The 27,305-nt window shown below is 41.1% G+C and overlaps 1 protein-coding gene across 3 annotated transcripts in view; it reads right to left on the bottom strand.

Moving 5' to 3' along the window:
* Positions 1-8,068: 8,068 nt before the first annotated feature.
* LOC120743765 (neural cell adhesion molecule L1-like protein) overlaps positions 8,069-27,305 on the bottom strand; it is a 48,908-nt gene continuing 29,671 nt past the window's right edge. Inside the window, exons 19-29 of one of the 3 annotated variants that reach the window (XM_040047595.1) lie at positions 26,980-27,202; positions 26,042-26,157; positions 25,431-25,635; positions 25,104-25,226; positions 23,182-23,367; positions 17,309-17,371; positions 16,746-16,859; positions 16,302-16,463; positions 15,843-15,974; positions 14,751-14,823; positions 8,069-9,110 (exon numbers count right to left, since the gene is read on the bottom strand). In XM_040047595.1, the coding sequence (XP_039903529.1) occupies positions 8,897-9,110; positions 14,751-14,823; positions 15,843-15,974; positions 16,302-16,463; positions 16,746-16,859; positions 17,309-17,371; positions 23,182-23,367; positions 25,104-25,226; positions 25,431-25,635; positions 26,042-26,157; positions 26,980-27,202 (1,611 nt within the window). In that variant the 3' untranslated portion in view covers positions 8,069-8,896. Of the gene's footprint in view, positions 9,111-14,750; positions 14,824-15,797; positions 15,975-16,301; positions 16,464-16,745; positions 16,860-17,308; positions 17,372-23,181; positions 23,368-25,103; positions 25,227-25,430; positions 25,636-26,041; positions 26,158-26,979; positions 27,203-27,305 lie in introns of all 3 variants that reach the window. The other 2 variants (XM_040047596.1, XM_040047597.1) reach the window with 2 other exon arrangements.

The following is a 27,305-nucleotide window of genomic DNA, read 5'->3' as shown; positions in this document are numbered from 1 at the left end:
TATTTAACTTCTATGACTCTTCAGATTTGCCTATATGGAAGTATCGTACTATTTTGAAAACATGGAAAATAAATTTAGGTCTGAGCAGAAGGAACAGCCATTGTTAGCACGCTATGTACTAAGGACAAATTAAAGGAGAATGTAACATAAAGCAGTGCAGTAAGGCTTTAGGTCACCATGATATACCAGAAGAACTACAGTGTTCTTTGGCATTTACTATACAAATCTCTCTGTAAGGGATAAAATCCACTATTTCTAAAGATAATTTGGCATTTTATTCATAATAGTGCTAATAAAAGTGTTGGATTGAAAGTGTAATTGTGAAGATCATAGCATGTGATTCACATCATTTTCATATGCCCGGAACACACCACCTTCGCAAGGATAAAAATGTTTCCTCACAGAGCACCATAACAACTTGATTAGTGCTGATTAGTGACCTTTCGCTTCCTGGAAGAAAGTGGACCTAAACATGCTAGCAAATTACCGAGTTTGCAGCTCCCATCACTAAAGAAATCAAGTATTCATTTGCTATGCTGTTGGTGTACGTTACAAATCCACGCATCCACTTGTCAAGAACAGGGTGAAGCTTGACTCATATATTATATACTCCATATCGCCAAAAGTATTAATTCATCCATCCAGATGTTCCAATCACTTGCTATCAGTCGCGTTGAAATATTCCTCAATCAACTGTTAGTGTTATTATAACAAAGTTGAAGCAACTGAAATGAAAGCAGCTCAGCAGAGGCGCATAATGCACAGAGGTTGGCAACTTTCTGCAGAGTCAATCCCTACAGGACCTCCAAACTTTATGTGGCCCTCAGATTACCCTACGAACAGTGAGTAGAGATCTTCATGGAATGGGTTCCCATGGTCAAGCAGATGCATCCAAGCCTTACAACACCAAGCGCAATGCTAAGTGTCGGATGCAGTGGTCACTCAACTCTAGAGCAGTGGAGACGAGTTCTTTGTAGTGACAAATCACGCACAAAGCCAAATCCAAAAAGACATGAATGAGCGAGTTTGGTGTGGAAGAACTTGACTGGTCTACACAGAGTCCTCACCTCAACTCAATAGAAGACCTGCGGGATGTGGGAAGACTAAGTCAGGCATCCTTGTCCAGCATCAGTCTCTGATCTCATAAATGCCCTTCTGGAAGAATAGTAAAAAATTCCCATGAACATATTCCTAACCCTTGTAGAAAGCCTCCCCAAAAGAAAGTGAAATTAAAACTGTTATAGCTGCAAAGGGTTCGCTGACATCCTCTTAGATCCTGTGGATTAAGAATGGGATATCACTCAAATTCGTGTCTGTGCACTTTTGGAAAAATACTCTATATAAGCTATTGTCATTATGTTGAAGTAAACATTAACAAATGTTCTTGCTGACAGTATGCTCAGCGTGTCACTTTAATCACTATTCATGCTGAAATACAAGCCAGCTGAGCGGTGTTTGTGGCTGAAGCTCCTGCCATCTGCGCCACAACAATGTATCCTCTTCCAAAGTCACTAAAGAGCTTTTCCCCCTTGCCACAATTTAATTCCTGCCACAGAGCGTGATTTGATGTTAACTGTTTAATTGTACCGTGGCGTGCACCTGTGTGGCAGAACCTGCAATTATTATTTCTTCACTCATTTATTCAGGATTTTCTTTTAATTTTCCTCCACCATCAGCAAGTTGTTTTAGCACTGTTGCTAAAGCTTGTTTTCAAGTACAATATGTGACATTACTTTAAATTAGCAAGGCGAACCTAATGCACCCACAGAAACATTTCCCCAGTTAGACACAGTATTAATGAAGTTCATCTGTAACTGTGTTTTGGGCTCAAAGAAAAGTACTTACACCTGTCTTTCGTGCATCTTTCCACAATTCAGTCTGTGCTCATTAGATTTATTGTCGCAACCAGAGACCAAATGCAAGCAGCAGACTTAAAATGTGATGGGTAGGTGGCAGTCAGGTCAGGTCGACATGGGATTGAGGAAAATTTGCACAGTCATTAGCAACACATCTGGAAAAACACATTTGCCAGACAACAGTCACTGCCTCCATCAAAATAGTTAAGAAAAATAAATGCTACAGCTCCTCCAGTGAGACGGTAATGTCCCCACGACTCATCACTTCTTTATCATGGTTATTACACCACAGGGATCTTCACTGACCCACTTACATCTCATCGTTCAAACTTTAAGCCCAGTAACGTTTATTATGAGATTGCTTTTTTCTGTTTCCTTTTCTTTTTTGAGACATTTAAAGACTTCCATGTTAGTGGTCCAGTTAAATTACTTGACATGTACAACAGGATCAAAAGCCCTAATGCATCTTACGCGGCCCCGGTGTGTTATGCAAATAGAAGTGTTTTAATGAAGGCATCATGAATAATTCAGGAGTGGTTTTCCACAACAAATACACCACAGGAGCAAATTCTCAGAAAAAAAAAAAAGGATTGCTTTGGAAAAATAAAAAGTGAAGTATCTCTGGCTTTCGCTTCATATCCACAACTGCTCATCACTTTCTTATTAACAAATGTCAGCAAATGGAAATAACTCATTTAACTGCTTTGTAAAGTGCAACAGATGCACTCGCTGCATCCACTCAATTTTTCTCTCGCTGCCACCTGCCTTTTTTAGCATTAATTTAAAAAAAAAAAATGAATGTAAGGGTAAGGCTTCAGACTCAATTTGTCTTTTCGCAGTGTTGCTTGTACAGGGAGTGCAGAATTATTAGGCAAATGAGTATTTTGTCCACATCATCCTCTTCATGCATGTTGTCTTACTCCAAGCTGTATAGGCTTGAAAGCCTACTACCAACTAAGCATATTAGGTGATGTGCATCTCTGTAATGAGAAGGGGTGTGGTCTAATGACATCAACACCCTATATCAGGTGTGCATAATTATTAGGCAACGTCCTTTCCTTTGGCAAAATGGGTCAAAAGAAGGACTTGACAGGCTCAGAAAAGTCAAAAATAGTGAGATATCTTGCAGAGGGATGCAGCAGTCTCAAAATTGCAAAGCTTCTGAAGCGTGATCATCGAACAATCAAGCGTTTCATTCAAAATAGTCAACAGGGTCGCAAGAAGCGTGTGGAAAAACCAAGGCGCAAAATAACTGCCCATGAACTGAGAAAAGTCAAGCGTGCAGCTGCCAAGATGCCACTTGCCACCAGTTTGGCCATATTTCAGAGCTGCAACATCACTGGAGTGCCCAAAAGCACAAGGTGTGCAATACTCAGAGACATGGCCAAGGTAAGAAAGGCTGAAAGACGACCACCACTGAACAAGACACACAAGCTGAAACGTCAAGACTGGGCCAAGAAATATCTCAAGACTGATTTTTCTAAGGTTTTATGGACTGATGGAATGAGAGTGAGTCTTGATGGGCCAGATGGATGGGCCCGTGGCTGGATTGGTAAAGGGCAGAGAGCTCCAGTCCGACTCAGACGCCAGCAAGGTGGAGGTGGCGTACTGGTTTGGGCTGGTATCATCAAAGATGAGCTTGTGGGGCTTTTTCGGGTTGAGGATGGAGTCAAGCTCAACTCCCAGTCCTACTGCCAGTTTCTGGAAGACACCTTCTTCAAGCAGTGGTACAGGAAGAAGTCTGCATCCTTCAAGAAAAACATGATTTTCATGCAGGACAATGCTCCATCACACGCAGTCCAAGTACTCCACAGCGTGGCTGGCAAGAAAGGGTATAAAAGAAGAAAAACTAATGACATGGCCACCTTGTTCACCTGATCTGAACCCCATTGAGAACCTGTGGTCCATCATCAAATGTGAGATTTACAAGGAGGGAAAACAGTACACCTCTCTGAACAGTGTCTGGGAGGCTGTGGTTGCTGCTGCACGCAATGTTGATGGTGAACAGATCAAAACACTGACAGAATCCATGGATGGCAGGCTTTTGAGTGTCCTTGCAAAGAAAGGTGGCTATATTGGTCGCTGATTTGTTTTGTTTTGTTTTTGAATGTCAGAAATGCATATTTGTGAATGTGGAGATGTTATATTGGTTTCACTGGTAAAAATAAATAATTGAAATGGGTATATATTTGTTTTTTGTTAAGTTGCCTAATAATTATGCACAGTAATAGTCACCTGCACACACAGATATCCCCCTAAAATAGCTAAAACTAAAAACAAACTAAAAACTACTTCCAAAAACATTCAGCTTTGATATTAATGAGTTTTTTGGGTTCATTGAGAACATGGTTGTTGTTCAATAATAAAATTATTCCTCAAAAATACAACTTGCCTAATAATTCTGCACTCCCTGTATAATACCAGAGTGTGATTACTGCCTGCAAAGCAAAGAAAAGAGGGACGCTCTCCAAGCGAACTGAATGATTATTAACAAGCTGCTGGCGTCCTAAATATAACACCAAAAACATCAACATTCAAACAAGAACAAATTTTAAAAAAAGACACGTTTGTTTTACCTGTGCTAGTTAACGGCTTGGCTTAGCTGGACAACACGTGCTTCAACCATGTGACGTGGCTGTGTCACATGGTTCCAGCAGGCTATTGTGTACAGATTGTCTTTGATGCCAAGTTGTTGCCTTGACAGCCCTGAGCTAAGCAAGAAAGGTGAGAATTATTCTCCACCCACACAGCACTTAGAAGTCTCTTATCTAATACTCCAGCAGTAATCAAGATGAAATCCTTCTCTGGATCAAACTCAGGACATGTTGACCTAAAATGACCGGGGCCGCGTTCTTTAATTTCAAATTCCGCTTCGTCATGCTTCGTTGTTTTTTTTAATGTGTTTTCATTATCTAAACGACAGCCAGCGTGAGCATCATTTTCTGCATCTCCACCCACTGCCACTTCGCTGTCGCTCACAGGGATGCGGACGCACCGCAAATGAATATCTCAATGTCCACTATGACCCGTGCAGATGTCTCCGCCAAAGCGCCCCCCTGGTCAGTGACATAGCCAGGCTGACTTTGTAATCATATTACTAATGCATGTCTCATTAGTTTGTGCCAAGGCTGAGTGTCTCTGCTTCCTCCTGCTCTTCTCATCCTCTCTCTCTCTCTCTCTCTCTCTCTCTCTCACACACACACACACACACACACACACACACACACACACACACACACACACACACACACAAAACCACACACAACCATCTAGTCAATTGCTGGCTGGCATTTGAGAGTGTCTGGGCTTGCATCTAAAGCAGTTTACTGGGGAAATAATAGCCCTCTAAATGGATTCTCTGTATGCAGAATCATCCCATTCTATTTGAATTCTGGTGAGACAAATTAAATTTTGCCAGGTGAGTCTTGCACCATGTTGAGACGACAAAAGAATGAGAGGCAGGGGAGGAAAAGCTAAATTAGACGAGAGTTCTGGGTGCGACTGTGACAGATCTTGTTTGAGATATCGATGCATTTAGATTTGATTTATTTTCGTTCTTTCAAAAGTGAAATCAATAGAAGGTATGCGTTAGGAAACTTAATGAAAGACTGAGAGAGACAGACAAAATGCATCTTCAACTATTCCCATTAGTTTCTTGAAAGCGTGTCGAAACGATGACTTGCTCCACAGCTGTTCTTTTTGTCTCCTGTTAGTTTGCGTTGGATTTTGGTAAAACAGTAAGCATCCCACATCCTCCTTAAAAAAAATTCCGACCTGGGGAAGGCCATTACAGAAAATATTACACTGTCATTTGTCATTAGCTGTCTATCTTAGCTACTTTTCTCCCCCTGCACTGTTGCTGAAAGATGCTTGAGTGAAAGTAATGTTGCCAAGGAACCTTCAACGCTCGCCCACCTTTCTTTACTTTTAACCATTTTCTCAAGCAAACCTCTCACAGATTGAACATGCAAACTTTAATGTGTTGCTTTAAATAGGTCCGACTGGATCTAATGCTGAGTTAACTCCTGATATTGATCCCATGGAAAAAGCTTTAAGTGCATTCCTTCAAAACAAAAAAGATCTCCCTTAAGAGCATCTTCAGAAACAACTGTCACTACTGCCCTTTCCGTGAACCACACAGCGTTCAATATTGATGAGATCATTCTTTTTCACTTGGTTTTTGTAGCATAACTGCAATATGTGGCACCCCGAGAAAACTACTTGTTTTCGCACAGCATCCTGTCCTTGCAGCGTCAGTCGGTTTAAAGTTGGTACCATGCCGAGGCAAACACGCAGCATGCATGAGCATACTATCAATTTCCTCCCACCAGGCAGTTTCCAAGGCACTTGGCCTAAATATCAACTCCAGTCAAATCGACTGAAAGGGAGTGATCTGCTTCGGGCTGTGATCTATAAGTTTGTGTGTGAGTGTGCTGCACTCTCCAGTGATAACAACAGCAAAATGCTTTACAACAAGTACTGGCAGTCCTTTGAACAAGGATTTGAATGATACTAACGGCCTGACCTGTAATCGTTCCAAAACAGAGCTAATATAACTTTATTTGCAAGGGTCACTTATAGGTCCTCAAAATAGATTTAGTAAAGCCCAAAAAAAGGAAAAAAAGCTGGCTGTGTGACACTCGGAAGAGCTTTGACTAGAATAATCTTCTGTTGTTGTTTAGAGGCTTTAACGTTTCACTGAGAAAGCAATTTTAAAACGGATGAGGGCGTAATCCCTGACAATACTGGGATTATCTCTTTAAATGACCTTTATCTTGCCATGAGCATAGAGTGCTTTTCAACTCCACTATCCCAAGTCTGGTTTGATTACAACATGAATGCCTCTTTAAAATCACAAGGCTGTGGACAGGCTATATAGCTGCATGGAACCTGTGCATTCAAAAGGAGAGATAAGGGCATCAGGTGTATTTCAGAGATATGTAACAAGCCAAGTGGAACGCTGCTCCAAAATAATAATAATAGAAAAGTTTACTAAATGCTCAGATTGTGACTTACAAAAATGTGTAACTACTACCCATCTCGCTGTCTTGTGAATTTTAAACTCACATTTGAAAGCTGTTGATTTTTTTTTTAGTTACTTATTTTTTGATTTTGAAACAAACAAATATGGTAAATATGGAAGAAAGCTGTTGGCTGTTTTTTTTGTTTTTTTTTGAACAGCTCAAAAATAACAGAGTGAAGCAGAGGGGTAGCTGGGCTGAGTGATTTAAAGAGGCTCCCACCAAATGACAGATTAGTCGATCATCTCCCGTCTTCGTTAGTTGGAATTTCTGCCTCATCAAAGGTGCAACATTTTCCCCTCAGAACTTGAAGGGAAGTGCAAGTATCGCTTTGGTTCAGATAATTGGAGCCTTGGGACCTGGTACAGTAATGGGAAAGAGATTGACTAAAAAGTTGACTATATTTCACAACTAAACTTTCTACCACATCACCTCTCGTGTTGTTTTTAAGTCTAACGCTCTCTTTATTATCCACTGTTCTTTTCTCATGTTCTTTAGTACGTGTGCAAATGTTTGTCTTTAATCTATTTTAAATAGTTGCAGTTCTATAAGTATAGGTATGTAAGTGATATGCTTTCCACAAGGATCTCCTTTAGTTTTCAAATGGTCTTTGTACCTTAAGAGGGTTCAAAGGTTAATCTTGCACCTAAAAACGAGCATCTAACCAAAGAAACCTTTAGCACTGCTGTATCCCAGTTTTCTTAGTTCTGCTTATCGAATAGGTCAAATTTCAACTTTGAGTTATATTCCTAATGAATATTTTAGCAACATGCATTATGCATGTGGCGATTTGCAGCACGTACTGCAGAGATAACGGGAAAAATATTGTGGGGATTTAGAGTGTGTTTGACCTTTCATAAAGTCGAGCTTAATTCAGCCGTGAGTGTATCATTTTTCAGTGTTGCTTTGTGAACGAAATTTCACAAAGAATGGGTTTCCATGATGTATTTCCATCCCTCGTCCAATGAGAGGACATCTCTCTTCAACTTCAACGGGATTTTTTCTAAGTTGCCAAAAATGAACTGATGCTGATGAGTCATTGCACCAAGTGGAAAAAGAAGAGAATGTACCCGACATTAAGAATTTGACAGGGAAAAAAAAAGTCTTGCTTCCCGGTAATTCTTCGAGGATGTAGAGTGATTCATCCTGTTATATCCTGGATATTTAAGGCACATAACTGAAAAAGTCCCAAAAAATTACAAATAGGTTTATGACACATTGTTGTACTTGTGAGTGCTGAGGGCTTGGGGTGAAACCTTTTTCTTTTTTCTTTTTTTCCATGATTGCACTCCACTGCAAATGCAAGAAGATAACTCATCTGTCTTTCTAAAAACTAATAAATGCTGCTGAAACATTTGTCTGTTTGATATATAAAAGCAAGAAAGCACACGTTTGATATATTGACACAAAAAGAACATCAACATTTTGATTATAAAAAAAATTACAAATGATCAACTTTGACATTTGCATATTAACAACCAAACTGTACAGTAAAAGAACAGTATTGTAATCAAAAGAGTGATTCTGTCTTCAATAAATATGACACCCTGCGTTGAACTATACGGCATGAATATGTAAACATGCTGCAAACACATAAGCATATCTACTGTATGTGTTAGTTTCATCTGCTGTGTAAAAAAATGTTTTGACGTTTAAATGCACACTTACTCTGTGGAAAGTGATTTATCTTATGCCTTTGTTACAGTAAAAAACAAAAAAAAATAACAATGTAGATGTAAAACTGTGGCTGAAAGGTTAAAAACACTTCATCATTAATAAAATTATCAAACTTTAAAATCTTACATTAATCACTTTTCATACAGGATGTACAAAAACACACTTTCCCCCCTTTTTTCTTACCATTAAAGGCTGTGGGCAAAACTTCTACCCGCTTTTTTTTTTTTGCTTGAGTCAGTTCCCTTATTTGGCTGTTTGAGCTTTACTGAATGTTGGGAATCTGAATGAAAAAGTATCCTGAAAGGATCTCAAGTAGAAGTCAGTTCAGTTGGAGCTCGGCTTTTATACGTTCACAAGACTGGGTCCGTTGGGCTCGCTAACAGAGCCTCTATGCCTGTGTCCAGAGTACTCCCCAATAAATGAGCCGTCCTCATTGAACTCTCTTCCACCGTCTGCATAGTCGCCTAGGGTGTATCTGCTGACACTGTCCCCAGTTGCATCATCTCCTTTCAGGGAACACAGGCTACCGCCCTTCAGTGGCTTTTCATCGCTGTCGCTGTCATTAAGAAGAACAGAGAAGGATGGCTGAGGTCAGCGGTGCAGTGGGTAAAATAAACTCGTGGTATAGCACATCAAACAGTTTTGAGCGCAAAACATGTCGCCTTAAGAGGCCGTCTTTGACACGAGCACACTGCACACTATGTATTTCACACGAAATTAAAAGCTACACACACAAACACCAGCAAACAGAGAATAATCAGCACATATAGACTGCCAAATACTTGCTAAGAGAAACACGGGCTCATGAAGCAAGTTCTTATGGTTTCAATACATCACTAGAGGCAGTAGGCAGGGGTGGATCCAGCGCCTGCACAGCAGGAAAGGGAGCACAAGGGAGGCAGGAACGGGTTGGTACAATCACTTCACTAATTGCTAATTGCCAGGGCTTCAGGACCGAAGGCAATTTCAAATCTCTTTAGAGCCAGCAATGGAAATTGCCAGAGAGCAGTGAGAAAGAAGCCGAGAGGGAGGTGTATGTGTGTGTGTGTGTGTGTTTGTGTATTGGGGTGGAGGGCGGAGTGGAGGGTAAAGGCTGAGAAAGGGAGAAGGAAGAGAGGAGTGGAGGTGGGGCATATGCAATCCCAGACAAACAGCCTGTCATTCGTAGTATTCCCATGGGCCCACACTCCGGCTGAGGAGATTAGATGCCAATTTAAGGCTGGGCGACTGGCCAACTTGCAGGTGTCTTGCTACAAGACGTGGGGGTCACCTCAAAGCACTGAGGATATTTTTCCTCCCCGTCTTTCTTTTCAAATTCCCTAAACGATCAGTGTTTGGCAACACCTCTATCCCTCTCTCGCGCGCGCGCCCGCTCTCTCTCTCTTTGTATTCATAACACAGAGCGTCTGCGTTGCTCAGGTGGCACATGCATGATAGCGCCATTTGAGGCATATTGCAGTTGACACCTGTGTCAAACAAAAGCTCAACATTTTGAGCAGGATTTTAGCACAGAGACCCGGTTCAAGCTGAGATTTTAAAATGGCTCTCCTTCGCAGGGATTTTTTAATAACCAATCTTATCTGCCCGTTTTCATGAGGCCGTTTACAATGCAAGCCACATAAGGTCCACATTTCAGCTCTTATCAAACCTTCTTTCTCTGACGACTCTAGAGTGCTGCAGATAAGTGGCTGTTATCTAAGAGCAGTGGAATGCCACCGCCGCTGCAGCCCGCCCACAGTGACTTTGAATGCCATGATAAAATGGGGCTGAGTGCTTTTGAGCCCCTCACTCAAAAGCTACAGGTGGAAAAGGGAGAGGGGGGGGGCAGAAGGTAATTAAATTTGTCTTCCTGTTGACCTATGTTGACTTGGTTTTGTGGGGTTGGGTAGAGTGGGGGCAGCAAAACTTCAGGTGCAAGGTGTATTTTTCCCGATCGTGAAGCTGAAGTTGTTTGTATTCTAGTTTCAAGGTGTCTGGAGAAATAACTTCCCTGCATCTGCTGCCTTCTCCCAAATTGCTCATAAAAATATGAGCAGTATGAGAACATGAGAGCTTTCACCAGGCTAGGAAGGGGAAAAAAAGAAAAAGAAACACATAAACTGGCTGAGGAAAAAATTGCATCACACGCTTGGCTAACGGCCTGCTCCAGCCATGACACCTGCTGTTCTTGCAGTGGACAGAGGGGCAAAGCAATAGAGGGCTGTCTACAAAGAGAAATCATCTGAAGCATAATTACCACTTGTCAGCTCCCCAGACACGTGGCATACCGGTGGGTGGTCTATTGCCTTTAGAGATTCAAAGGGCACTACAGAGCCCTGAATCCAGCTCTAAAGCCAGGAAAACAACATCATAGTAAGGCTAAGGGCACTCTGGGGGGACAGTAGTCAGAACAGACTCATGAAACTAACCATGAGAAGCATTCTAAACAGATAGTTGCAGCAAAGCATCTGCACTGGCTCACAAACAAACACCAGGGTTTCTCCTGCCCGGCGAGCTCCGAAATAAAGTTTGTCAGAAAGAAATTCAATATCACAGCATTCTCCTTTTTTTGCCAGTTCTTTCCTCACATGTGGAAAAAAAGAAAAAAAAAAAAACTTGGGCACATTCATGAGACTTTCTGTACCATTTCATCAACCTTGCAGAAAATAGTACTTTACCAAAAGGATGCCTGGAAGTCTTGCAGCACCTATGCAGAATCGTAGCCACCACTTCATTTTTTCTTTTTTTTTAAAGCATGCAGCCCTAAATGAATACATGTAACCTATATTGAGCCAATTAATGCATAATACAGTCGCAAAACTACTAGAAATGAGTCACTCAGAGGGTGTGGACACAGTTATTTCTTGCTTGCCCTCACTGTGTGAGCGTTTCTCTTTCAGAGTGCAAAATCTTCAGAGTACAGAATCACACAAATGTGATTTATTAAAGTTTGTGGCTAGCAGTTTACTGCACGTTGCACCATTTCTTATCTGGCAGCTGATTTGGCTGCGATAGTTGCTGCTAAGAGTGTTAATTTATTTGGAAAGTCAGGGGGAGAAGTTATGAGAATGAGCATATAAATAGGACTGGTGGATGGCCCAAAGCTGTGAGTGCTGTGCCAAAGCTTTGGCTCTGTCCTCTACCACTTCACCGTGATTATTTGGAGCTGTGCCCCAACATATTTGTGGTCGTCAGTAATACTGCTACTTTGATTCAACAGAGCAGAACTTCATGTGGAGCATCAGGAAGAGAACAGCTGTCCAGGAAAAAAAAACGAAATTTAATTAAATTTTAAAAACGCATATGTGCCAGGTACCTTTACAACTGTTTATACTGACCCTGTAATAGAGGTGTCCACTGCGTACCTTGTCTCTTGCCCTATGATGGCCAAGAAAGGCCCCAGTCTCCCATGAACTGGATAGCAGGTGAACCAGGGATGTTAAACATAAGGCCCGGGAGCCAGAATCGGCCCACCAAAGTCTCCAATCCAGCACGTTAAAGAGCTTTAGAAAATGTGAAGGAGTGCATAGATTTAGCACTTTTAAGTATATTTTTTACAGTTTTAAGTTTTACAGTGTTTCCTGACAAAGACTGCTCCCTTACACCAAACACTAACAGATAAACAATGAAATAACAGGGACGTTCTTGTTTTCCTACTATTACAGTAAAATGAATTTTTACTCGTTTTTATAATGAATTTTCTGTGAATTAATGAAAACTTTATATTTTATAATTTTTATAATTACAGGCCAGCTGTGGAAATGGAGTAACATAGTTTTCTGTAAATTTACACATTTATCACAAGTGGGTCCCATATGTGGCGCAGGTTGTAAATTGAGTTTGACAGCACTGGGTTAAAAATAAATAAATGGATGGATAGTATCAAAAATGTCTCTAGATGCTCAGACCTGGAGCATGTTAGAATATGTCCTTGTAATTTTAACTGTAATCTTACAGAAAGTGATTGTTCCCACAGCTGGCTGAGAGTAAGATTCCTTGATTTGACTTAATAAATAGCTGCAGCTTCACACGGCATGCACGAAAAAACAAAAAACAAAACAGGGATGCCTACTCTGGATAAACACTCCGACTGAGCGATTGGATTTACCAAGAGAACAGCTGCCACAGCCTCTGAGACCCCACAGGCGTTTCCCCTTGCTCCAGAACGAACAGCTTTCTCAGGAAACGCATGGATGGCGTTTTTTCTTAGTCAATTTCTTGCTCTATCATCAGGTCCGCTCATTTTTGACCTGCTAATTTACACGTCTCTTGCTAATTTGTTTTCATTACTGAAACGAACCGACTGCATCTGTTCATTTAGTAGATTTCCTGCAACACTTTTCACTCCCATTGGCACTTTTTATCACAATTGCAACATCAAGCAAATCTGAGCCACAAAGTAACTGTGGTCCGTAATACAAAAACAGGGTCATGGACACTGGACAATCCATTCTTTCCTGTTTAACAGAATTACAGTCTTGGCAAGAAGCACAGGAACGCAATTGGCAGCAACCACACAATTGTGAGTAATCATGTTCTGAATAATACGATGACGAGAAGAATCAAAGCAGGCAGAAGAGGCTATTTTAGGTGCTTTCTGCACAAACAAACACACCATTGTCACACAGTTGCCGCAATGCTGTCAAGCAAAATAGGATTCGCTCGATTCCCCAAAATTATCACCGTAGCAGCTAAACAATGCAAACAATGGAAATTCAACAGCTATTATAAAGTACAACAGCTGCCTGCCTCGGGCTCAAAGGCCTGGTTTTTCACCGTATATTTTCCATCAGCAATTATCGTGTATCCAGAATCTGTGCGTGTGCAGTAGGAGCTTCCTCTTTTTTAAAACTACTTAAAATTATTTAAGTAAATCTGCATCTATTAAGTTCCCAAGTAAGCTGAGGCACTACAGACAGGAACTAGTTATGTTTCAATAACCTTTATTATCCCTAAAGTCATCTTTCCATGTTAAAGTTTGCTAAACTATTTTATATATACATATGAGCAAGCACTTGGCAACAGTGGGAAGGAAGAACTCCCTTTAAACAGGAAGAACTATTAGTGGGTCTAAGACTTAAAGCTAAACTGAAATTAAAACTTCCTTTTGTAAAAACAAGAAGCATGAAAGAGAACAAGACTTGCAAACTAAACAAGCTTCCTGTTTCTAAGTGGAATCCAGTCTTAACAGTATGGCGTGTCTTTCACTATGCGGCCGACTGCAAATGTCTAACTTTTTACGCAACACAACTGTGTTTGAAAGGAGAACTTTGTCAGTAACACAGGCTTGTGTCAGCAGTGTGAGACTGCAGTGAAATCACAGTTTAATTGTTGTCTAGATTTACAAAAAAAAAAAATGTTTACATAGCTGGTATCAGAACTGCTGTCTGAAAAAGATCTTTTAAAGACTGATCATGTCTATAAATCTTTTCTCTGCTGGATATTGAAGCCGTGCAAATGCCAAGTAAACAAATGCATTTCGAGGTTTGTTGATGCCTCCAGCCTGCCCCAGCTGCAGTCAAGGGTGTTTGTTAACTTTTTACCTGAGAATTTTCATAAGGGAGGGCAAAAACTATGGACATTAGAAGTCTATGGAATAATTGTAATATTTAGACCTTTTGACTAAAAATTGCAGCATTTCTCTCAAAGAAATATATGCAGTAAGTTGCGTTACATAGAATGACAGCAAATTAAAAATAAAAAAACACCAATAAAACACTCAAACGCACACACAAAAGGAGGCAAGCAGTGCACAAATATTCCCCCCCCCCAAAATATTAATGTCTATATAAAAGCATACACAGACTAGCACACAAATGGCCTAGTGATGCCTAAAGCAACTACGTGACTTAAGCACTTTGCAGAACAGACACATGCACGTCATCAGGAGTAAAAGAACATAATTCCAACTAAAAGGGAACAAAGCTTGTGCTGTGTGTTAACCACTACTTTTAACTACACCGTGTGATTACCTAGCCCATTAAATGACGAGAACACTGGCTTCTAGGTTCATCCTGGTAAAGCTCATGAATGCGTGGTTTGCTTTTAGGTTGGGAGGGAAAGACATCACAGTGATACATGACAAAAAAAATATTTTTCAGCCAGAAAACATTTAACATATGAACAACATATTAATTTGACTACAGCATAGTGATTTTTGAGATAATAAAAAATAGATATTTCTCACTGCAGCGTGCAGAAAAGGGGTATAGCTCACCTGTAGTCACAGAAGGTGTCATCATTCATTTTCTGTGACTCCGTGTCAGAGTGGGGCTCTTCCTTTTCTTTCACTGCAGAGAGGGCAAGACAGGCACTTCAGCACCATTGTTAGTGCAGCACTTTCACACAAAGATGCAATCACATTTTACTCGTGTGTGCATCCATAAGTCTCCAGATTCAGATTTATTTTAGAAGATTTTGTCTTTACCATCCTACAAAGGGAAAATAACTCAAACAGCAGTATTTCTGGAAACTGCAGAACTGTCAAAACTGAACATATCTAAGCTTAAAAGATCCACTTAGCGATACGCAATCTCAACACTAGTAAGATTAGAAATTGAGAAGTCACGACCAAAAGCATCTGAGAACAGCTAAATCTGTGTAAACATTACATTAAGTCTTTACATGGAAACCCTCTCTTCTGCTTGTCTAGCACAAAGTGCTGGATGTCAGCTCTTTGTGCAAACAACACTTTGAAAAGACCAGTTGCGTTTGAGAAAGCTAAAAGAGGGGTTCCTTGAAAAGAACTGGATGGGCAAAAGGGGGGAATCCAAAGGAGCTGATGAAAAATTCAGTGCTTTTTGTCTACAGCTACAACAGGCAAAGAAGTGGAGTAGGCAGAAGATGGGGAAGCATAAAGGTTCAGAGGAAAGAAACAGAGTGAACAGACACTTTGCAGGCAGGCCCATTGTGAGACTGAATTTGACTCTGATACATGGCAGCACAATAGTGAGATGGAAGAGCTCGGAAGGTCTCCTCAGGTGAGCAGTGGAGAGGAGTGCAACAAAGGCAGCTGATTCCCGCTTGTCTGTCTTGACAAGTATGAAATCAGCGGTACTAAGACAACTAACACGGCCGCACCAATTGTTTGCAGCTTGTAGCTGCCGTGCAAAGGTGACCCACATGCATAAACAGGTTTGAGCTCAGGGTTGAGGCCCAAGTTATAAAAAAAAGCATCATCCTGATAAATTGGTAGTAGTTTTAGGATTTCAATTTTAGCTCAAAATGACTTGGGGGACTCAACCCTGGCTAAGGACTAACTGACCTTTTTCCATGGCGAGCTTTTCTTGTCGCTGTGGCGATGGCGTACCTGCATACTTGCCACCTTTGTTTTTCCGCAGAAAGCAGGCAATGACCACAACAAGGGTGAGCAGTGCCACAGCGCACATGGTCCCAATCATCCAGCCGTGGGTTGAAAAGCTGCTCTCCTGACTTGCAGCACCTGAAAACAAGTGAAAGAGAGCTCAAGAACCAGCTTTACACACCGGCTCTATTAGGTGGGCCCAACCACTCGAGCACTCTTAAACAACTTGATCTTTGATTGAAAAAAAAAAAAATGTGATGAGCTCAGGTTTGATGTCACACTGACTCTTTACTCAGATGTTAGACAGGAAGAAGACAAAAGCAAATGCGCAAGGATTCATAAGAAAGAAACGAATAAATTCACACGTTCAGCACAGTCAGTCACTCACTCAGTCGGTTTGATAATGATATGCTGGTGTTGTTATCACTAAAATCTACTGACGCTGACAGTCTTTGCTTCTCTCACCTTTGGTGCGTGTCTCGATAACGTCTTCGAAAATGCTAGCGTTATCGAGCAGCCTCTTAGCCATGAGGCGCACAGTGTACACCGTCCCCGGTTCGAGCCCGTCAATTATGTGGAAACTTTGAGAAGCGTTTACAGCCTCTGAAATCCGCCAGTTCCCATCACCTACACAGCCAAGCACAGGAAGTGCACAAGCAGCAAGTCTGTATTAGCAGAAGAGGATGTGCTGTTGGCGACTAATAAATGGTTTTCCAGTATTATGGTTACACTAAATATAACTTAAACACATCTGAATCCATTTTTAAAGGGAAGGGATTGAAGCAACCACGGAGGCTTACGCTATATTTTTAGGTGTTAATGTAAAACATCCCTAGGTGTACCTGAACATGATACAACCTTAAATTCCTATCAATTTTTAGCAAGGCGGGGACAGGAAAAGTAGCTTACGGTTATTCATATAAGCCACATAAAGCTGCAAGCTCCGCTGCTCTTCTCTGGCAGTCCAGCTGATTTTGGCAAAGGTGTCACTCACGTAAGAGCTTATGTTCAACAGGGCTGGAACTGATAAAGAAAGAAGAAATAGGGGGAAGTAAATAAGGAGGAAAGGAAAACACAGACAGGCAGAGAGAAAAGGAGAGAGAAGGCAGGAAAAGAGGATTAGCAGAGGCAAATAGGATCCCCTGCAGCTTGAGAACAATCCGTCTAGCAGAAACCCTTCAAAAAGACAGTTCAAAAGGCATTTCCCGGCCCCAGACTTAATTGAGTGGAGTTGGATTTGGGCTCATAAAGGGTAGATATATAGATCGTGGGCGGGAGTGACATCTAGTTTTCCCTCTACGTTAAATAAAGCTGGCATTTCGTGGCGCACCCCCCACCACCACGAGTAGATATCAGAGCAGATTGAAACAACTCCTTGCCTCGAATACTGTTGTTACTTGAAAGTTCAAGTACATCAAGACGAGCTCACAGGCTTAATATTGGCTGCGCATGTGTGAGTGTGAGCTATATACCTAAAGGAGGATGAGTAGAATTGCCTGAGATAGAGCTGGGAACAGAGAGAGAGCAGTTGTAGCCTGGAATGAAAGAGAAACCTCAGATGTTAGATTTCTTCTACAAAAGCTGTCAAGTCTAATATATTGTGCAACAAGCGAGAATACATAAAGGCGGAATTTGTTAGAGCGACTGGGAAAACTGCATTAATGGCAGTAACTGCACAAGCACAGCGCAACTTATACCGCGGTAGACACCCTGTAACTGCAGCACAACAATAAATCTGACTTGCAAATTTAAACCACAACTGTCACTTTCCGACAAGTGATTTGCACAAAGAAATGTCTTTCTGTCTCTCCCGAAGTGGTATACAGGACTCACCCAAATTATATTTGTACAACTATAAAGGACATGTTTTTGCTGAGGCTATGGAAAGCTACTTGCTACACCAACACGCCTACAACCTCGTCTGTCTCTACCACCACTTCTATGTTGGCTAGCTACACCAGCTGCAGGCGGTGATACATACTGCTCTGAGCAGGGGCCACAGCTGGAGTCTGGGACAAATCTTCAGAGGGATAAAAAGAAATCGAAGAAGCAGAAGATTACATGTTTATGAAAATCCCGCTTTAAGGTTTATAGACCAGGCACACAAACACATGCTGACACATTTGCAGGGCCACCGGAGAACAAAAGTGCATTCTCACAAACATATACAAGCTCTGTGTGTGTAGCTGCATCAAGTGCTGTTTGGATTTGAAGTCTGGTTGACATCTGCACCACTAGAGGGCACTGTGCAACCAAAAGATGACACCTATTTTTTTTTTTCTGACAGTTACCTACGGAAAATTACTAATAACCTTATTCTAGTGAGGATACGTGCATATATAGCAAATAAAAACAAGAAAACACAAATATTTTTTAAATCTGTCTAAAAAGTTTTAGTTTTTTAAAAATGACTGAATTCCTGTTTTTTGCCTAAATTTGATCTGGCTTCTCTGATTCGTCATTTTGAACAAAGAGCTTGCACATACAAACATAAAAAATGATTTTGGTAATAACCAGTATTGTAATTTAGTCCCTTATATTGAGGGCTGGTCTTCATACAATGAAGCTAAACATGTGCTACAGAGGTGTTTCCATGGAGAACAGAGAAGAGGATAACATCTGGAGAGGTGAAAAGCACCAGCAACAATACCAGCAAAGTATATAATTATAGCTAGCAATATAGTTATTGGTTAATTGAGGTTATTTAACAATTTTGACATTTTTCACCCTTTTATGTCTGAAATGCTGCGTTGTTTATTTCAGAGCTGTTTCTTTAAATATGTGGAATACACAGATGCAGATGCTCAGCCTCAATTAAAATGACCTGTCTTCATTTATAGCCAGCTAAACCCTTCATGTGTGAAGCAATTAAGTATTAAATGTAGGATATAACCTCAAACTAAGCTACAAAGAAAACGAAGCTGCGCCTTGTGTTTGTGGGGTAATTCAAACTCCTCATCATCAGCCGTCAGGTAATGAGTGATGTGTCGGCATGTATGATGGGATAGTCGACAGCCGCACATCACCTCAGCAGGAGAATAACAGTGATTGCTGAATGGCATCGAAAGGGTTTATCCCGATTCAGCTTGAGCCCAAAAATTTAAAAAGGAGGGAAATGAAGATGAGTAATGTGTACGGGGTAAAGGTAAGGCATTTGTTAACAATGTAGATTCGCTTGTGAGGTGGAAGGGGGAGCCAGTGTTTGAGCCGCCTTGCTAAAAAAATGTCAGCAAGCAGACATGTTGTGGATGATAAAGGCTGTGTTCACAGTTACACGCGGTTCCTTTTAAACTGCAACATAAACACTGCTCTGCCTGTGGTTTTACTACTTGCACTTCAAAACAGATGCTCGTTTATTGCATTTTAATATGCTATTTTGTTTTCCTTTCATCTTGTGTTGCCGTCCGCACATTTGCAAGAACGCTGGTTACATTTTCATTCCAAGTAATGGTTTCATTTAGTTTGTGTTCATCTGGACCACAGCCCAGTTTATTTACTTATTGTTTTATTGTTTTCTCATGTTGAAGAATTTTGTTTCCTAAATTAAAAAAAATAACTATTTTTCTGATTAAAATGCAGCACCTGGAGCCTCACAGTTTACCTTTTATTATTATTTTCTCGGTCAACCGGAGATTGTTGAATTTAGATTTACCAATCTAGCCGCACCCCCCCCCACCACATCTTGCATTGGGCCCACCAAACAGCTAGAAACAGCCCTGCATGTTTACATTATTCATAGTTATATGAATTTAAACAAGGTTTGAATTTCTAACTGGGGAGGAAAAAAGGTATCTTTACCTGTGGCACACATATTACCTCATTTGTGAATGCGGTGAATTCCTGAATGTATTATCTCTCACATCATTTGGTGCGAATTAAGTGTGCCGCTACCTGAGCTTACATTAAAATATCCAGGATCCAAAAACAGAGCGCAGCATGCAAGCAAAAGTTTAAATAACAAGAAAATCTGCAGACTGAACACTGGATAGCCGGGGGGGGGGTGTACATAGATATCCGAGGTATAAGTTCAGACTGTGATTGTTTTTCTAAAGAAACTCAAAGTAAATAAATAGATGCGTTCGAGCCATTAGCAAATTTGTTGCCGATAACAACTTAGGTGTTCAAGTGCTGTGTCGGGGAGCAATAATTTAATCTCCAGAGAAACTGGTTATTTTTGTGTGACTTTTGAGGCATGTGCTCCTCTGTGCTTTTTGTCAAGTTTGCAGCCTGCTTTATCTTTGCTCCTTTGTTATCTCCTGAGACCTGATGGAGAAAAATAGATATTTTTCCTACTGTGTGCCACGCTGTTCTCTGTGGCTGTTAGCTTTGTTTTTTTCTCCCGTTTTTTTTCCTGCTCGTGTTTCTCATGTTTCAACACATTCTTTTACCCTTTTTTTCCCCCCCTTTTTTTGGCTTGCCCTCCAGAAACTCACTGGCATTGCAAGCTTTTCAAGCACAGACATGTGGACGCGTGCACGGGTCTGCGTAATTGTTGTAGTTCAGACATGTCACTCTGTGATTTGTCCAGAATATTTTCAAGGCAGGCAGCTGTTTATCCTAGCTAAATGGTGAGAGGCATTAAAAGCTTATTCAGTCAAAAAGGTGAACTATAAAAGGACTACTTCAGCGCCTGACCTCACTAGCTCCCGTGCATTCATCTTTCTTTTTTGCCCTGCTGTCACTCCATCACTCCCCGTTAACGTCTCTAAATTCACTCTGCCCCTGCTCTGTGCTGTTGGTCTCCATAAATCTCCTCCACTGCATTGTGACTAACGTGCCCCGAGGACAGCTCTCTCAAACAGAGCTATTTTATCTCCGCATCGAGCCTCTACTCAACCATATTTACAAACAATGCATCTAATGGCTCTCGGGCCGGACATCCACCTACAAGATGCAGAGCTTCTCAAAGGAAGCATAAAAGCTCAGGAAGACTGAATAACTTTTATCAAAATATGCAGAGCCAGCAAATGGATGCTAAGCACTAGAAGGAGGAGCTCGTGGAGAGGATTTTATTCAAGATATAAATTAAAGCCACCACCATCTGTGTAGTTATTTGTGAATTAGTGAGCATTTTTTGTCAAATATAAGCTTTATTATGTTTTCATGTGACTGATTTGCTTCTACCTGACATCAAGGCTAAGCAAGTGATCTGCTCCAAGTCTACAACTTCTGGCTCCTCTGATAAATTCATTTGGTATAACATGAGTCAAGTTAGCCCTTAATTCTAAGACTTTTGTGAGGGTGCAGGCATTTCTTAGTTAGCAAAGTGGCACCAGCTTAATTCCTCCTTTCACTTACAGTCTCTTTAATCACATTATTGTAATTTCTCACATCGCTTTATTTAAAAGAGTCTTTAAAGGATAAAATATTTGCACACGTCCGCCGCCAGACTTCAAAACAAAGTCAAAAAGAGGAACCACAGCGCTCCGGTTTTAAATGAGCTGCACTCAATATGCTCAGCGTATCCTTTCAAAATTTCCAAATCGTCGTTTTGCTTTTAAACTCTAACTGGCTCAAGACTAAACCGCAGACTCGGAGGTTCACTCGGATCCTCTGCTCGCAGGTTTGTTGAATATTCACAGCCGCTGTCACACGAAAACTGGAGATGTACCTTTTTATATGCAAACTGCGGAAAGCATTTACAAGGACATTAGGGAGGCAATTTCACCGAGCTTTTTAAGGCAGCAGCTTGACACTTAATTTGCCCGTTTCGGTTACAGTAACTCCCTCATCTTATATATATAATTTACAGTCTGATGGGGCTTGTGAAGATACTTCTATTTTGCATTTGCTTCGCATTCAATACAGCTTTTCTCATTAAAAAATGATATGAGCTTATAAATTTGGGGAAAAAGTTTAATCTTCAAAACATGTACATAAATTCTAGAATTCTGTAATATACTCAATGCTCTGCCCAGCTTTTGCTTTAATGGCATTGTGCACTTGAGCTGGAATGGACAAGCTGGTGCAAAGCCTGATAACCTGGTATGATTCAATGCTCCGTGGCTTTTGAGCTTCTTTTGGTATTCAAGTAGTTCTACAAAGCTTTGAGTTGTGTTGGGCTCATTATCCTTCAGTGGTATGAAGCCTTCTCCACAAAGATGCAAACCACAGAGCGCAGCATGTCATGCTGGAGTGCTACGTCATCTGGAGTTGATGCAATGCAGGTGCGGGTTTGATAAACTGCTTTTTCATCCTCTCTTCTCTTCATACATACACATTTCTGATTGAAGTGGGATTCATTAGCAAATAGGATTTGTTTCCAGTCATCCTCTGTGCAGTGCTGGCACATCTTAGCCCACCCCAAGTATTTGGCTTCGTTTCCCCTCCTGAGAATTGGTTTAGAGACGCATTAATGATCCACTAAGACCACAACAAGACAGATGTTTTTGATAGGACTTTTCTGATAGGGGTCTCGCTTTCTTTAGTTAGCAAATTTATTAATTCTCATTTTCTCAGTGAACAAAGCGTCGTGTATTGATCCTCTGATGGTGTGGTCTCTTTTGGTCTGCCTGATTGTGTTTTGGATACATCTGAGTTCAAGCAGTGTTTTAGCCCCTTTAGAAACATTTGCTCTGAATAACAATCTGACTTCTAACACTTTAGTTAGTTACAATGTCATGTTTCCCCCTATCAAAATACCAATTAGTCCTTGAGCCACAGACATATTTGTACATTTCTGCCCTAGACAAGCACATCAAACCCACCTTAGTATCTTGAAGGACATTCTCAACTGAAGGATTTGTACAAAAGAGCTAAAAATGTTGTAAAATTGCCCTTTAGTTTTATTGCTGACCTTGAAATTGTTACACCTTGTGTTTTTTAATGATTTAAATGTAGTTGTTCTCAGCTTTGCATGAAAATATCACAAATTTCTGATGTGATTTCAAAGTGGATTCTACTACAAATATTACTATATTCTGCTGAATTAAACAAAAACTGGTGCTAGATTGTTAAACAGTGTCTGACAAACACTCCTTATTGGAGAGGTTAAGCTGTGATGAGTGAGGCTCTAGAGAGGAAGTAATATTTCAACACAGAGGTTCTTTCTAATCTCATCTTTCTTAGATGGTTTCTAAGTTCAGTTAAGTCCAATATCACTATCAGGACAATCCCTTCTTTTAAAACACAGCTTGTATGCACAAAAATGACAGTATGACCTCTTCAAAGTCTGATCTGTACTCACTTGAATTATACAAAGTAGTTTTGGCCTTAATAATGATGTTTCTCCCTTGTATGAATGAATACATCACAGCAGTGCTGTGTTTTATCTGTGGGATTTTCATATATTAATCCAATAAACAGGCACACTACCACCCAAGTTAAATGCATTTCATTAGCTCACCTGGCTCTGGAAAATCAGTTCGGCTCTCTTCGGCCTGTGGAGGCCCACAACCTGCTCGAGTGCACGCTCTGAGGTCGAAGCGGTAAAGGCTGTCCCCCTTTAATCCCTGAAGTGTCCAATGGTTGGTGTCAGCCCCGGTAATGTTGATCTCTTTGGAATCAATCACCTCGAGTGCAGTCTCATTAACTGTAGACGAAGAAGAAAGATGGTCAGGTCGGTTCACGTGCTGAGAGCGAGCCTACGATGTATCGATGCAGAAGAAGTCATCGCAGCTGGGTCGTGCGGGAGGTTAGCGTAACACGGCTATAATGAGGGTCAGCGGTCGAGGGAAGGAAGAGATGAAGAGATTTTATGCTGTCTCATGAAGGAAGTGAATATAGCAGATACATGTTGTGACAGGTAAGCTGAGGAGGAATACATTATGAGGAAAGAAGAGAGAAGATGAAAGAGGGAAATAAAGAGCTCAAGAGGAGGGGGGGGGGGGTGTAAACAAGTGGCAGGGCACGGATGAAAAGAGGAGGTGGAGAAGATGAGAAAAGTGAAAAGCAATAGGAAGTGGTAACCGAGCAGAGACTATGAAGGGATTTTTTTAACTCTGCGTAAAAGGAAGAAAAAATTACAAAAACAAGTGATGGGAAGGAAGACAATGAGGGGGAAGAATGCATAAGGAAGCAGTAGAAGGAAACCAGAAGAGCTACAATCACAAGTAGCACAACATATCACCAAATATGCATTATAGATCAAAGTACAGTATGTGTGCACTGCTGAAAGCAACACTTCTTTTGAAACCTCCCTCAGTGATGCCATTACTGTGCCAATACCGAACCACAGGTGAGAGCTGATGTGCCAAGCCCATTGTACCACTTTGCAAAAACAATGTTTGGGGTTTTTTTTTTTGGGGGGGGGGGGGGGGGGTTGCAGCGGCAGTAGAGAGCACAGGATATTTTACGTTGCCGATAACAGATCACACAGCGCTGTCAGGAAACCAAAGGATACTGCACATACAGCGCAACATATATTATTTATTCATAGGAACCAAATTTTCATTTAAGTGATATGGTGAATCAGTTCAACTAAAAAAAAAACTAAAAAAAAAACACACCCACAGATTGCAGTGTGTGGGAATAACTGTGTAAAGTCTTACATCTGATATGGGAAAAAAAAAAAAGGCAGAAATAGAGGGACAGAGTGTATTGAAGAGCTGGCCAGACTCTGTGGGTGCTGGTGGAGGCGGCACAGGGCTGTCTCTGCCTTCACATTTTACACAAAAGACTTCAGAAATGTCAGCCAACGAGAGTGTAGGCTTTGAAAACAGAGAGTGTAATGAAAGCCCCTCACTCACTTGTCCATTCTTACTGTACTCCAGCATAAAGGTGCTTTTTCTTTTTCTTTTGCAAAAAGAAAAGCTTCTGAGTGATAAATGCAAAAATAAATAAATAAAAATAAAATAGCACAAGAGGCACATAGAGCACTGGTTTGCAGGAGGATATGAGATAAGAAACACAGAGGAAAGTGTCAAGCCACGGGCTAAAGTATCTTGAAACAATTAGGCCGTTGCAGACTGGAGGAGGGTTCAGTGTCACACAGTGCCACCTACTGTCTGGGACGACGCCACACGAGATTAGAAGGGAAAAAGGTGATGTGCAGATGATAGTGTATGCAACAATGCTTTTTAAATCGAAATTAAACCTCCATATGTGTAAATCGAAGCTGTAGTATCACATATCCACCCCCTCTACACCTCCTTCTCTCTTTAATAATCTTTTCCTCTCTTGCGTCCCCTTTACCGACGCTGCTGTTGAACGACTGTTTACACTTCGCCCACTGTAACACTACAGACAAAGCCCTGAGTTACAGCAGAGACAACTCTGTTATGATGGAAAACCTCATGTAGGTCTACAAAGTGTGGTGTGTTTACATACTGAGGTGGTACTGCAGGAGGTAACCGGTGAGGATGCCATTTGACTTTGACGGCTGTGCCCATTCCAGCCTAACTGAATCTCTCTGGATGATGGAGGAAGTCAGGACGGTAACTTGCTCTGGAACTACACAAACAACAACAGTGGTAAGATAAGCACACATTTTTTTTAAAAAACTGGGATGAAAAACACACTGATTTAAAACCGATCTTGTCACAAGGATGCAATTCATTTTAAAGCTGAATTCATAGTTTGTACAGTTTTCAGCACGTGTGCATAAACACCTGAAGCATGGGTTGTTTAGCGTGTGTGATCACAGTATCACCTCACCTCCCTCTGGTGTATTGAAGGTCACCGGATCACTCTTGGGTCCATTGCCCTTCTTGTTGAAAACATAAACAGTGAGTTTGTATTCAGAAAAAGGTTCGAGTCCTGGCACAATGACATGACTTCTGTTTCCAGAAAAGGACATGGAGTGACTCAAATCTAAAATCTTGTCGGGATTCAGGAGACTTCTTCTCCTCACCCAGTGAACCTGTGAGAGGGTGGAATATAAAACAACAAGAAGGACAGTAAGATAATGAAAGATCTTTTTGTCACTCTTTTACTTTGCCACTGTGCATCCTTCAAACTTTCAACACAAGTACAGCATTAAAACTCCTTAAATGATAAATTTGGGTATAATTTTTTAAAAAATGTTTAAAAATTATATCCAACCAAAAGTAAAACTCTCAAAATGTGCTGTCACGATGAGAGTACATGCAGAGATCTCATTTTAGAGTTTGTCCTCCAAATGACAAAAATCATTCCACCAGAAAAATGCGCGCTATTCAGAAAGCAGACATTGGAGGATTTTCAAATACCGAGAAAAACACGCTGCTGTTTGAAGTTCCTTTGCTGGAATTGAAAATGCAGAGATGTTTGAGAAGCTGACAACTTACATTATAACCACCCAGGCGACCTCGCACCGTGGCAGGTGGAACTGGGGTCCAGCTAACCCTCAGAACAGTGGTGTTGATCACCTCCACAGCAATGTCCCGTGGTGCCGCAGTAGGAACTAAAGACGGTGGGAGGAAGTTGAGAAACACAGAAAGTCTGTGAACAGCAGACCTTTATTCCGACTTTTTCCCCAACATATTGAAAATAAAATGTTTGTAGTTGCAGAAAGTTACAAAATACATCGACCTTGTTAGATTAATACAGTGTTTTAAGCTGAGGAATGGTGTTCTGTTGCTTGATGAATTGATGAGTCAAAACATTGGTGCTGGTATAAAAAGCCAAGAAAGTGCACGGAAAATATGCTGAGCTACATGCAAAATGAAGCAAATTAGCTACTGAAAGCAGGGGGGAAATCCACACCAGACACAAAATGGCACTGTAAATATTTTCTACTCTACGCGTTACTGTAACGACAGGAGCACGGCAGACACTGGAAAGTGAAGCAGCCATCGTGCCTCAGTAGGCCTACAGCGCAAAGCGTGTCGTGATCTATCAAATCCCCAACAGCTTCTGAGACAGAAGTGGAAATTTGACATCCCTCTCCTCTACAAAGGTTATCTGCCACCTGCTAGCAGTGGTGTTTTTTTGTTTTTCCTTTTACAGAAGGAAGGAAAAGTCACTACTGCACCACCTGCACAGGGTTAAAACCTTGGGTAAGTGGAGGGGGGGAGAAAAAGAAAAGAACTTAACCTGACACATTTTCCCGCAGACAATGCCAAAAGACAACTGAGAACACGGCAAAGAATCATAACACGAGAAGTTCAGAGTTAAAAGAAAACCAACAGACAAATATGCCAGTTCAGCTTTGGGGTATGTTGTAATGAAGTCAGTTGCAGGTAATTATATCGTACGCTGAAATATATTAATACATACTACTCACCATCTTCCCCAGAGTAACCTGTAACAGGCTTAGGCTCTGGCCCCCAGCCGTAGCTGTTTCTGCTCAGGATTTTAATCTCGTAGGGGACAAAGGTGGGCGTGTTGTTCACGAGAAACACAGATCTGTTGACCATGTGCTCCGTGAAGCTATCTTCCACCCCGAGTTGGCGGTACTTCACTTTGTACTCAAAGCCTGGGCCGTTGCGCTCAACAGGTGACAGCGGCTACAATATGACAGTGCAGAGAAATTGTTACAATCCTATAACAACTTCTAGTGAAAATTCTTACAGATAACAAGTCTTTTAAATTTAAATGAATAAACAATTC

This window comes from Simochromis diagramma, unplaced genomic scaffold, assembly GCF_900408965.1.
Source record: "Simochromis diagramma unplaced genomic scaffold, fSimDia1.1 OVJJ01000387.1, whole genome shotgun sequence".
In the NCBI taxonomy this organism is placed as follows: Eukaryota; Metazoa; Chordata; class Actinopteri; order Cichliformes; family Cichlidae; genus Simochromis; species Simochromis diagramma.
The sequence above is the reverse complement of the archived record's forward strand: the minus strand, read 5'-3'. Positions and strand labels throughout refer to the sequence as shown.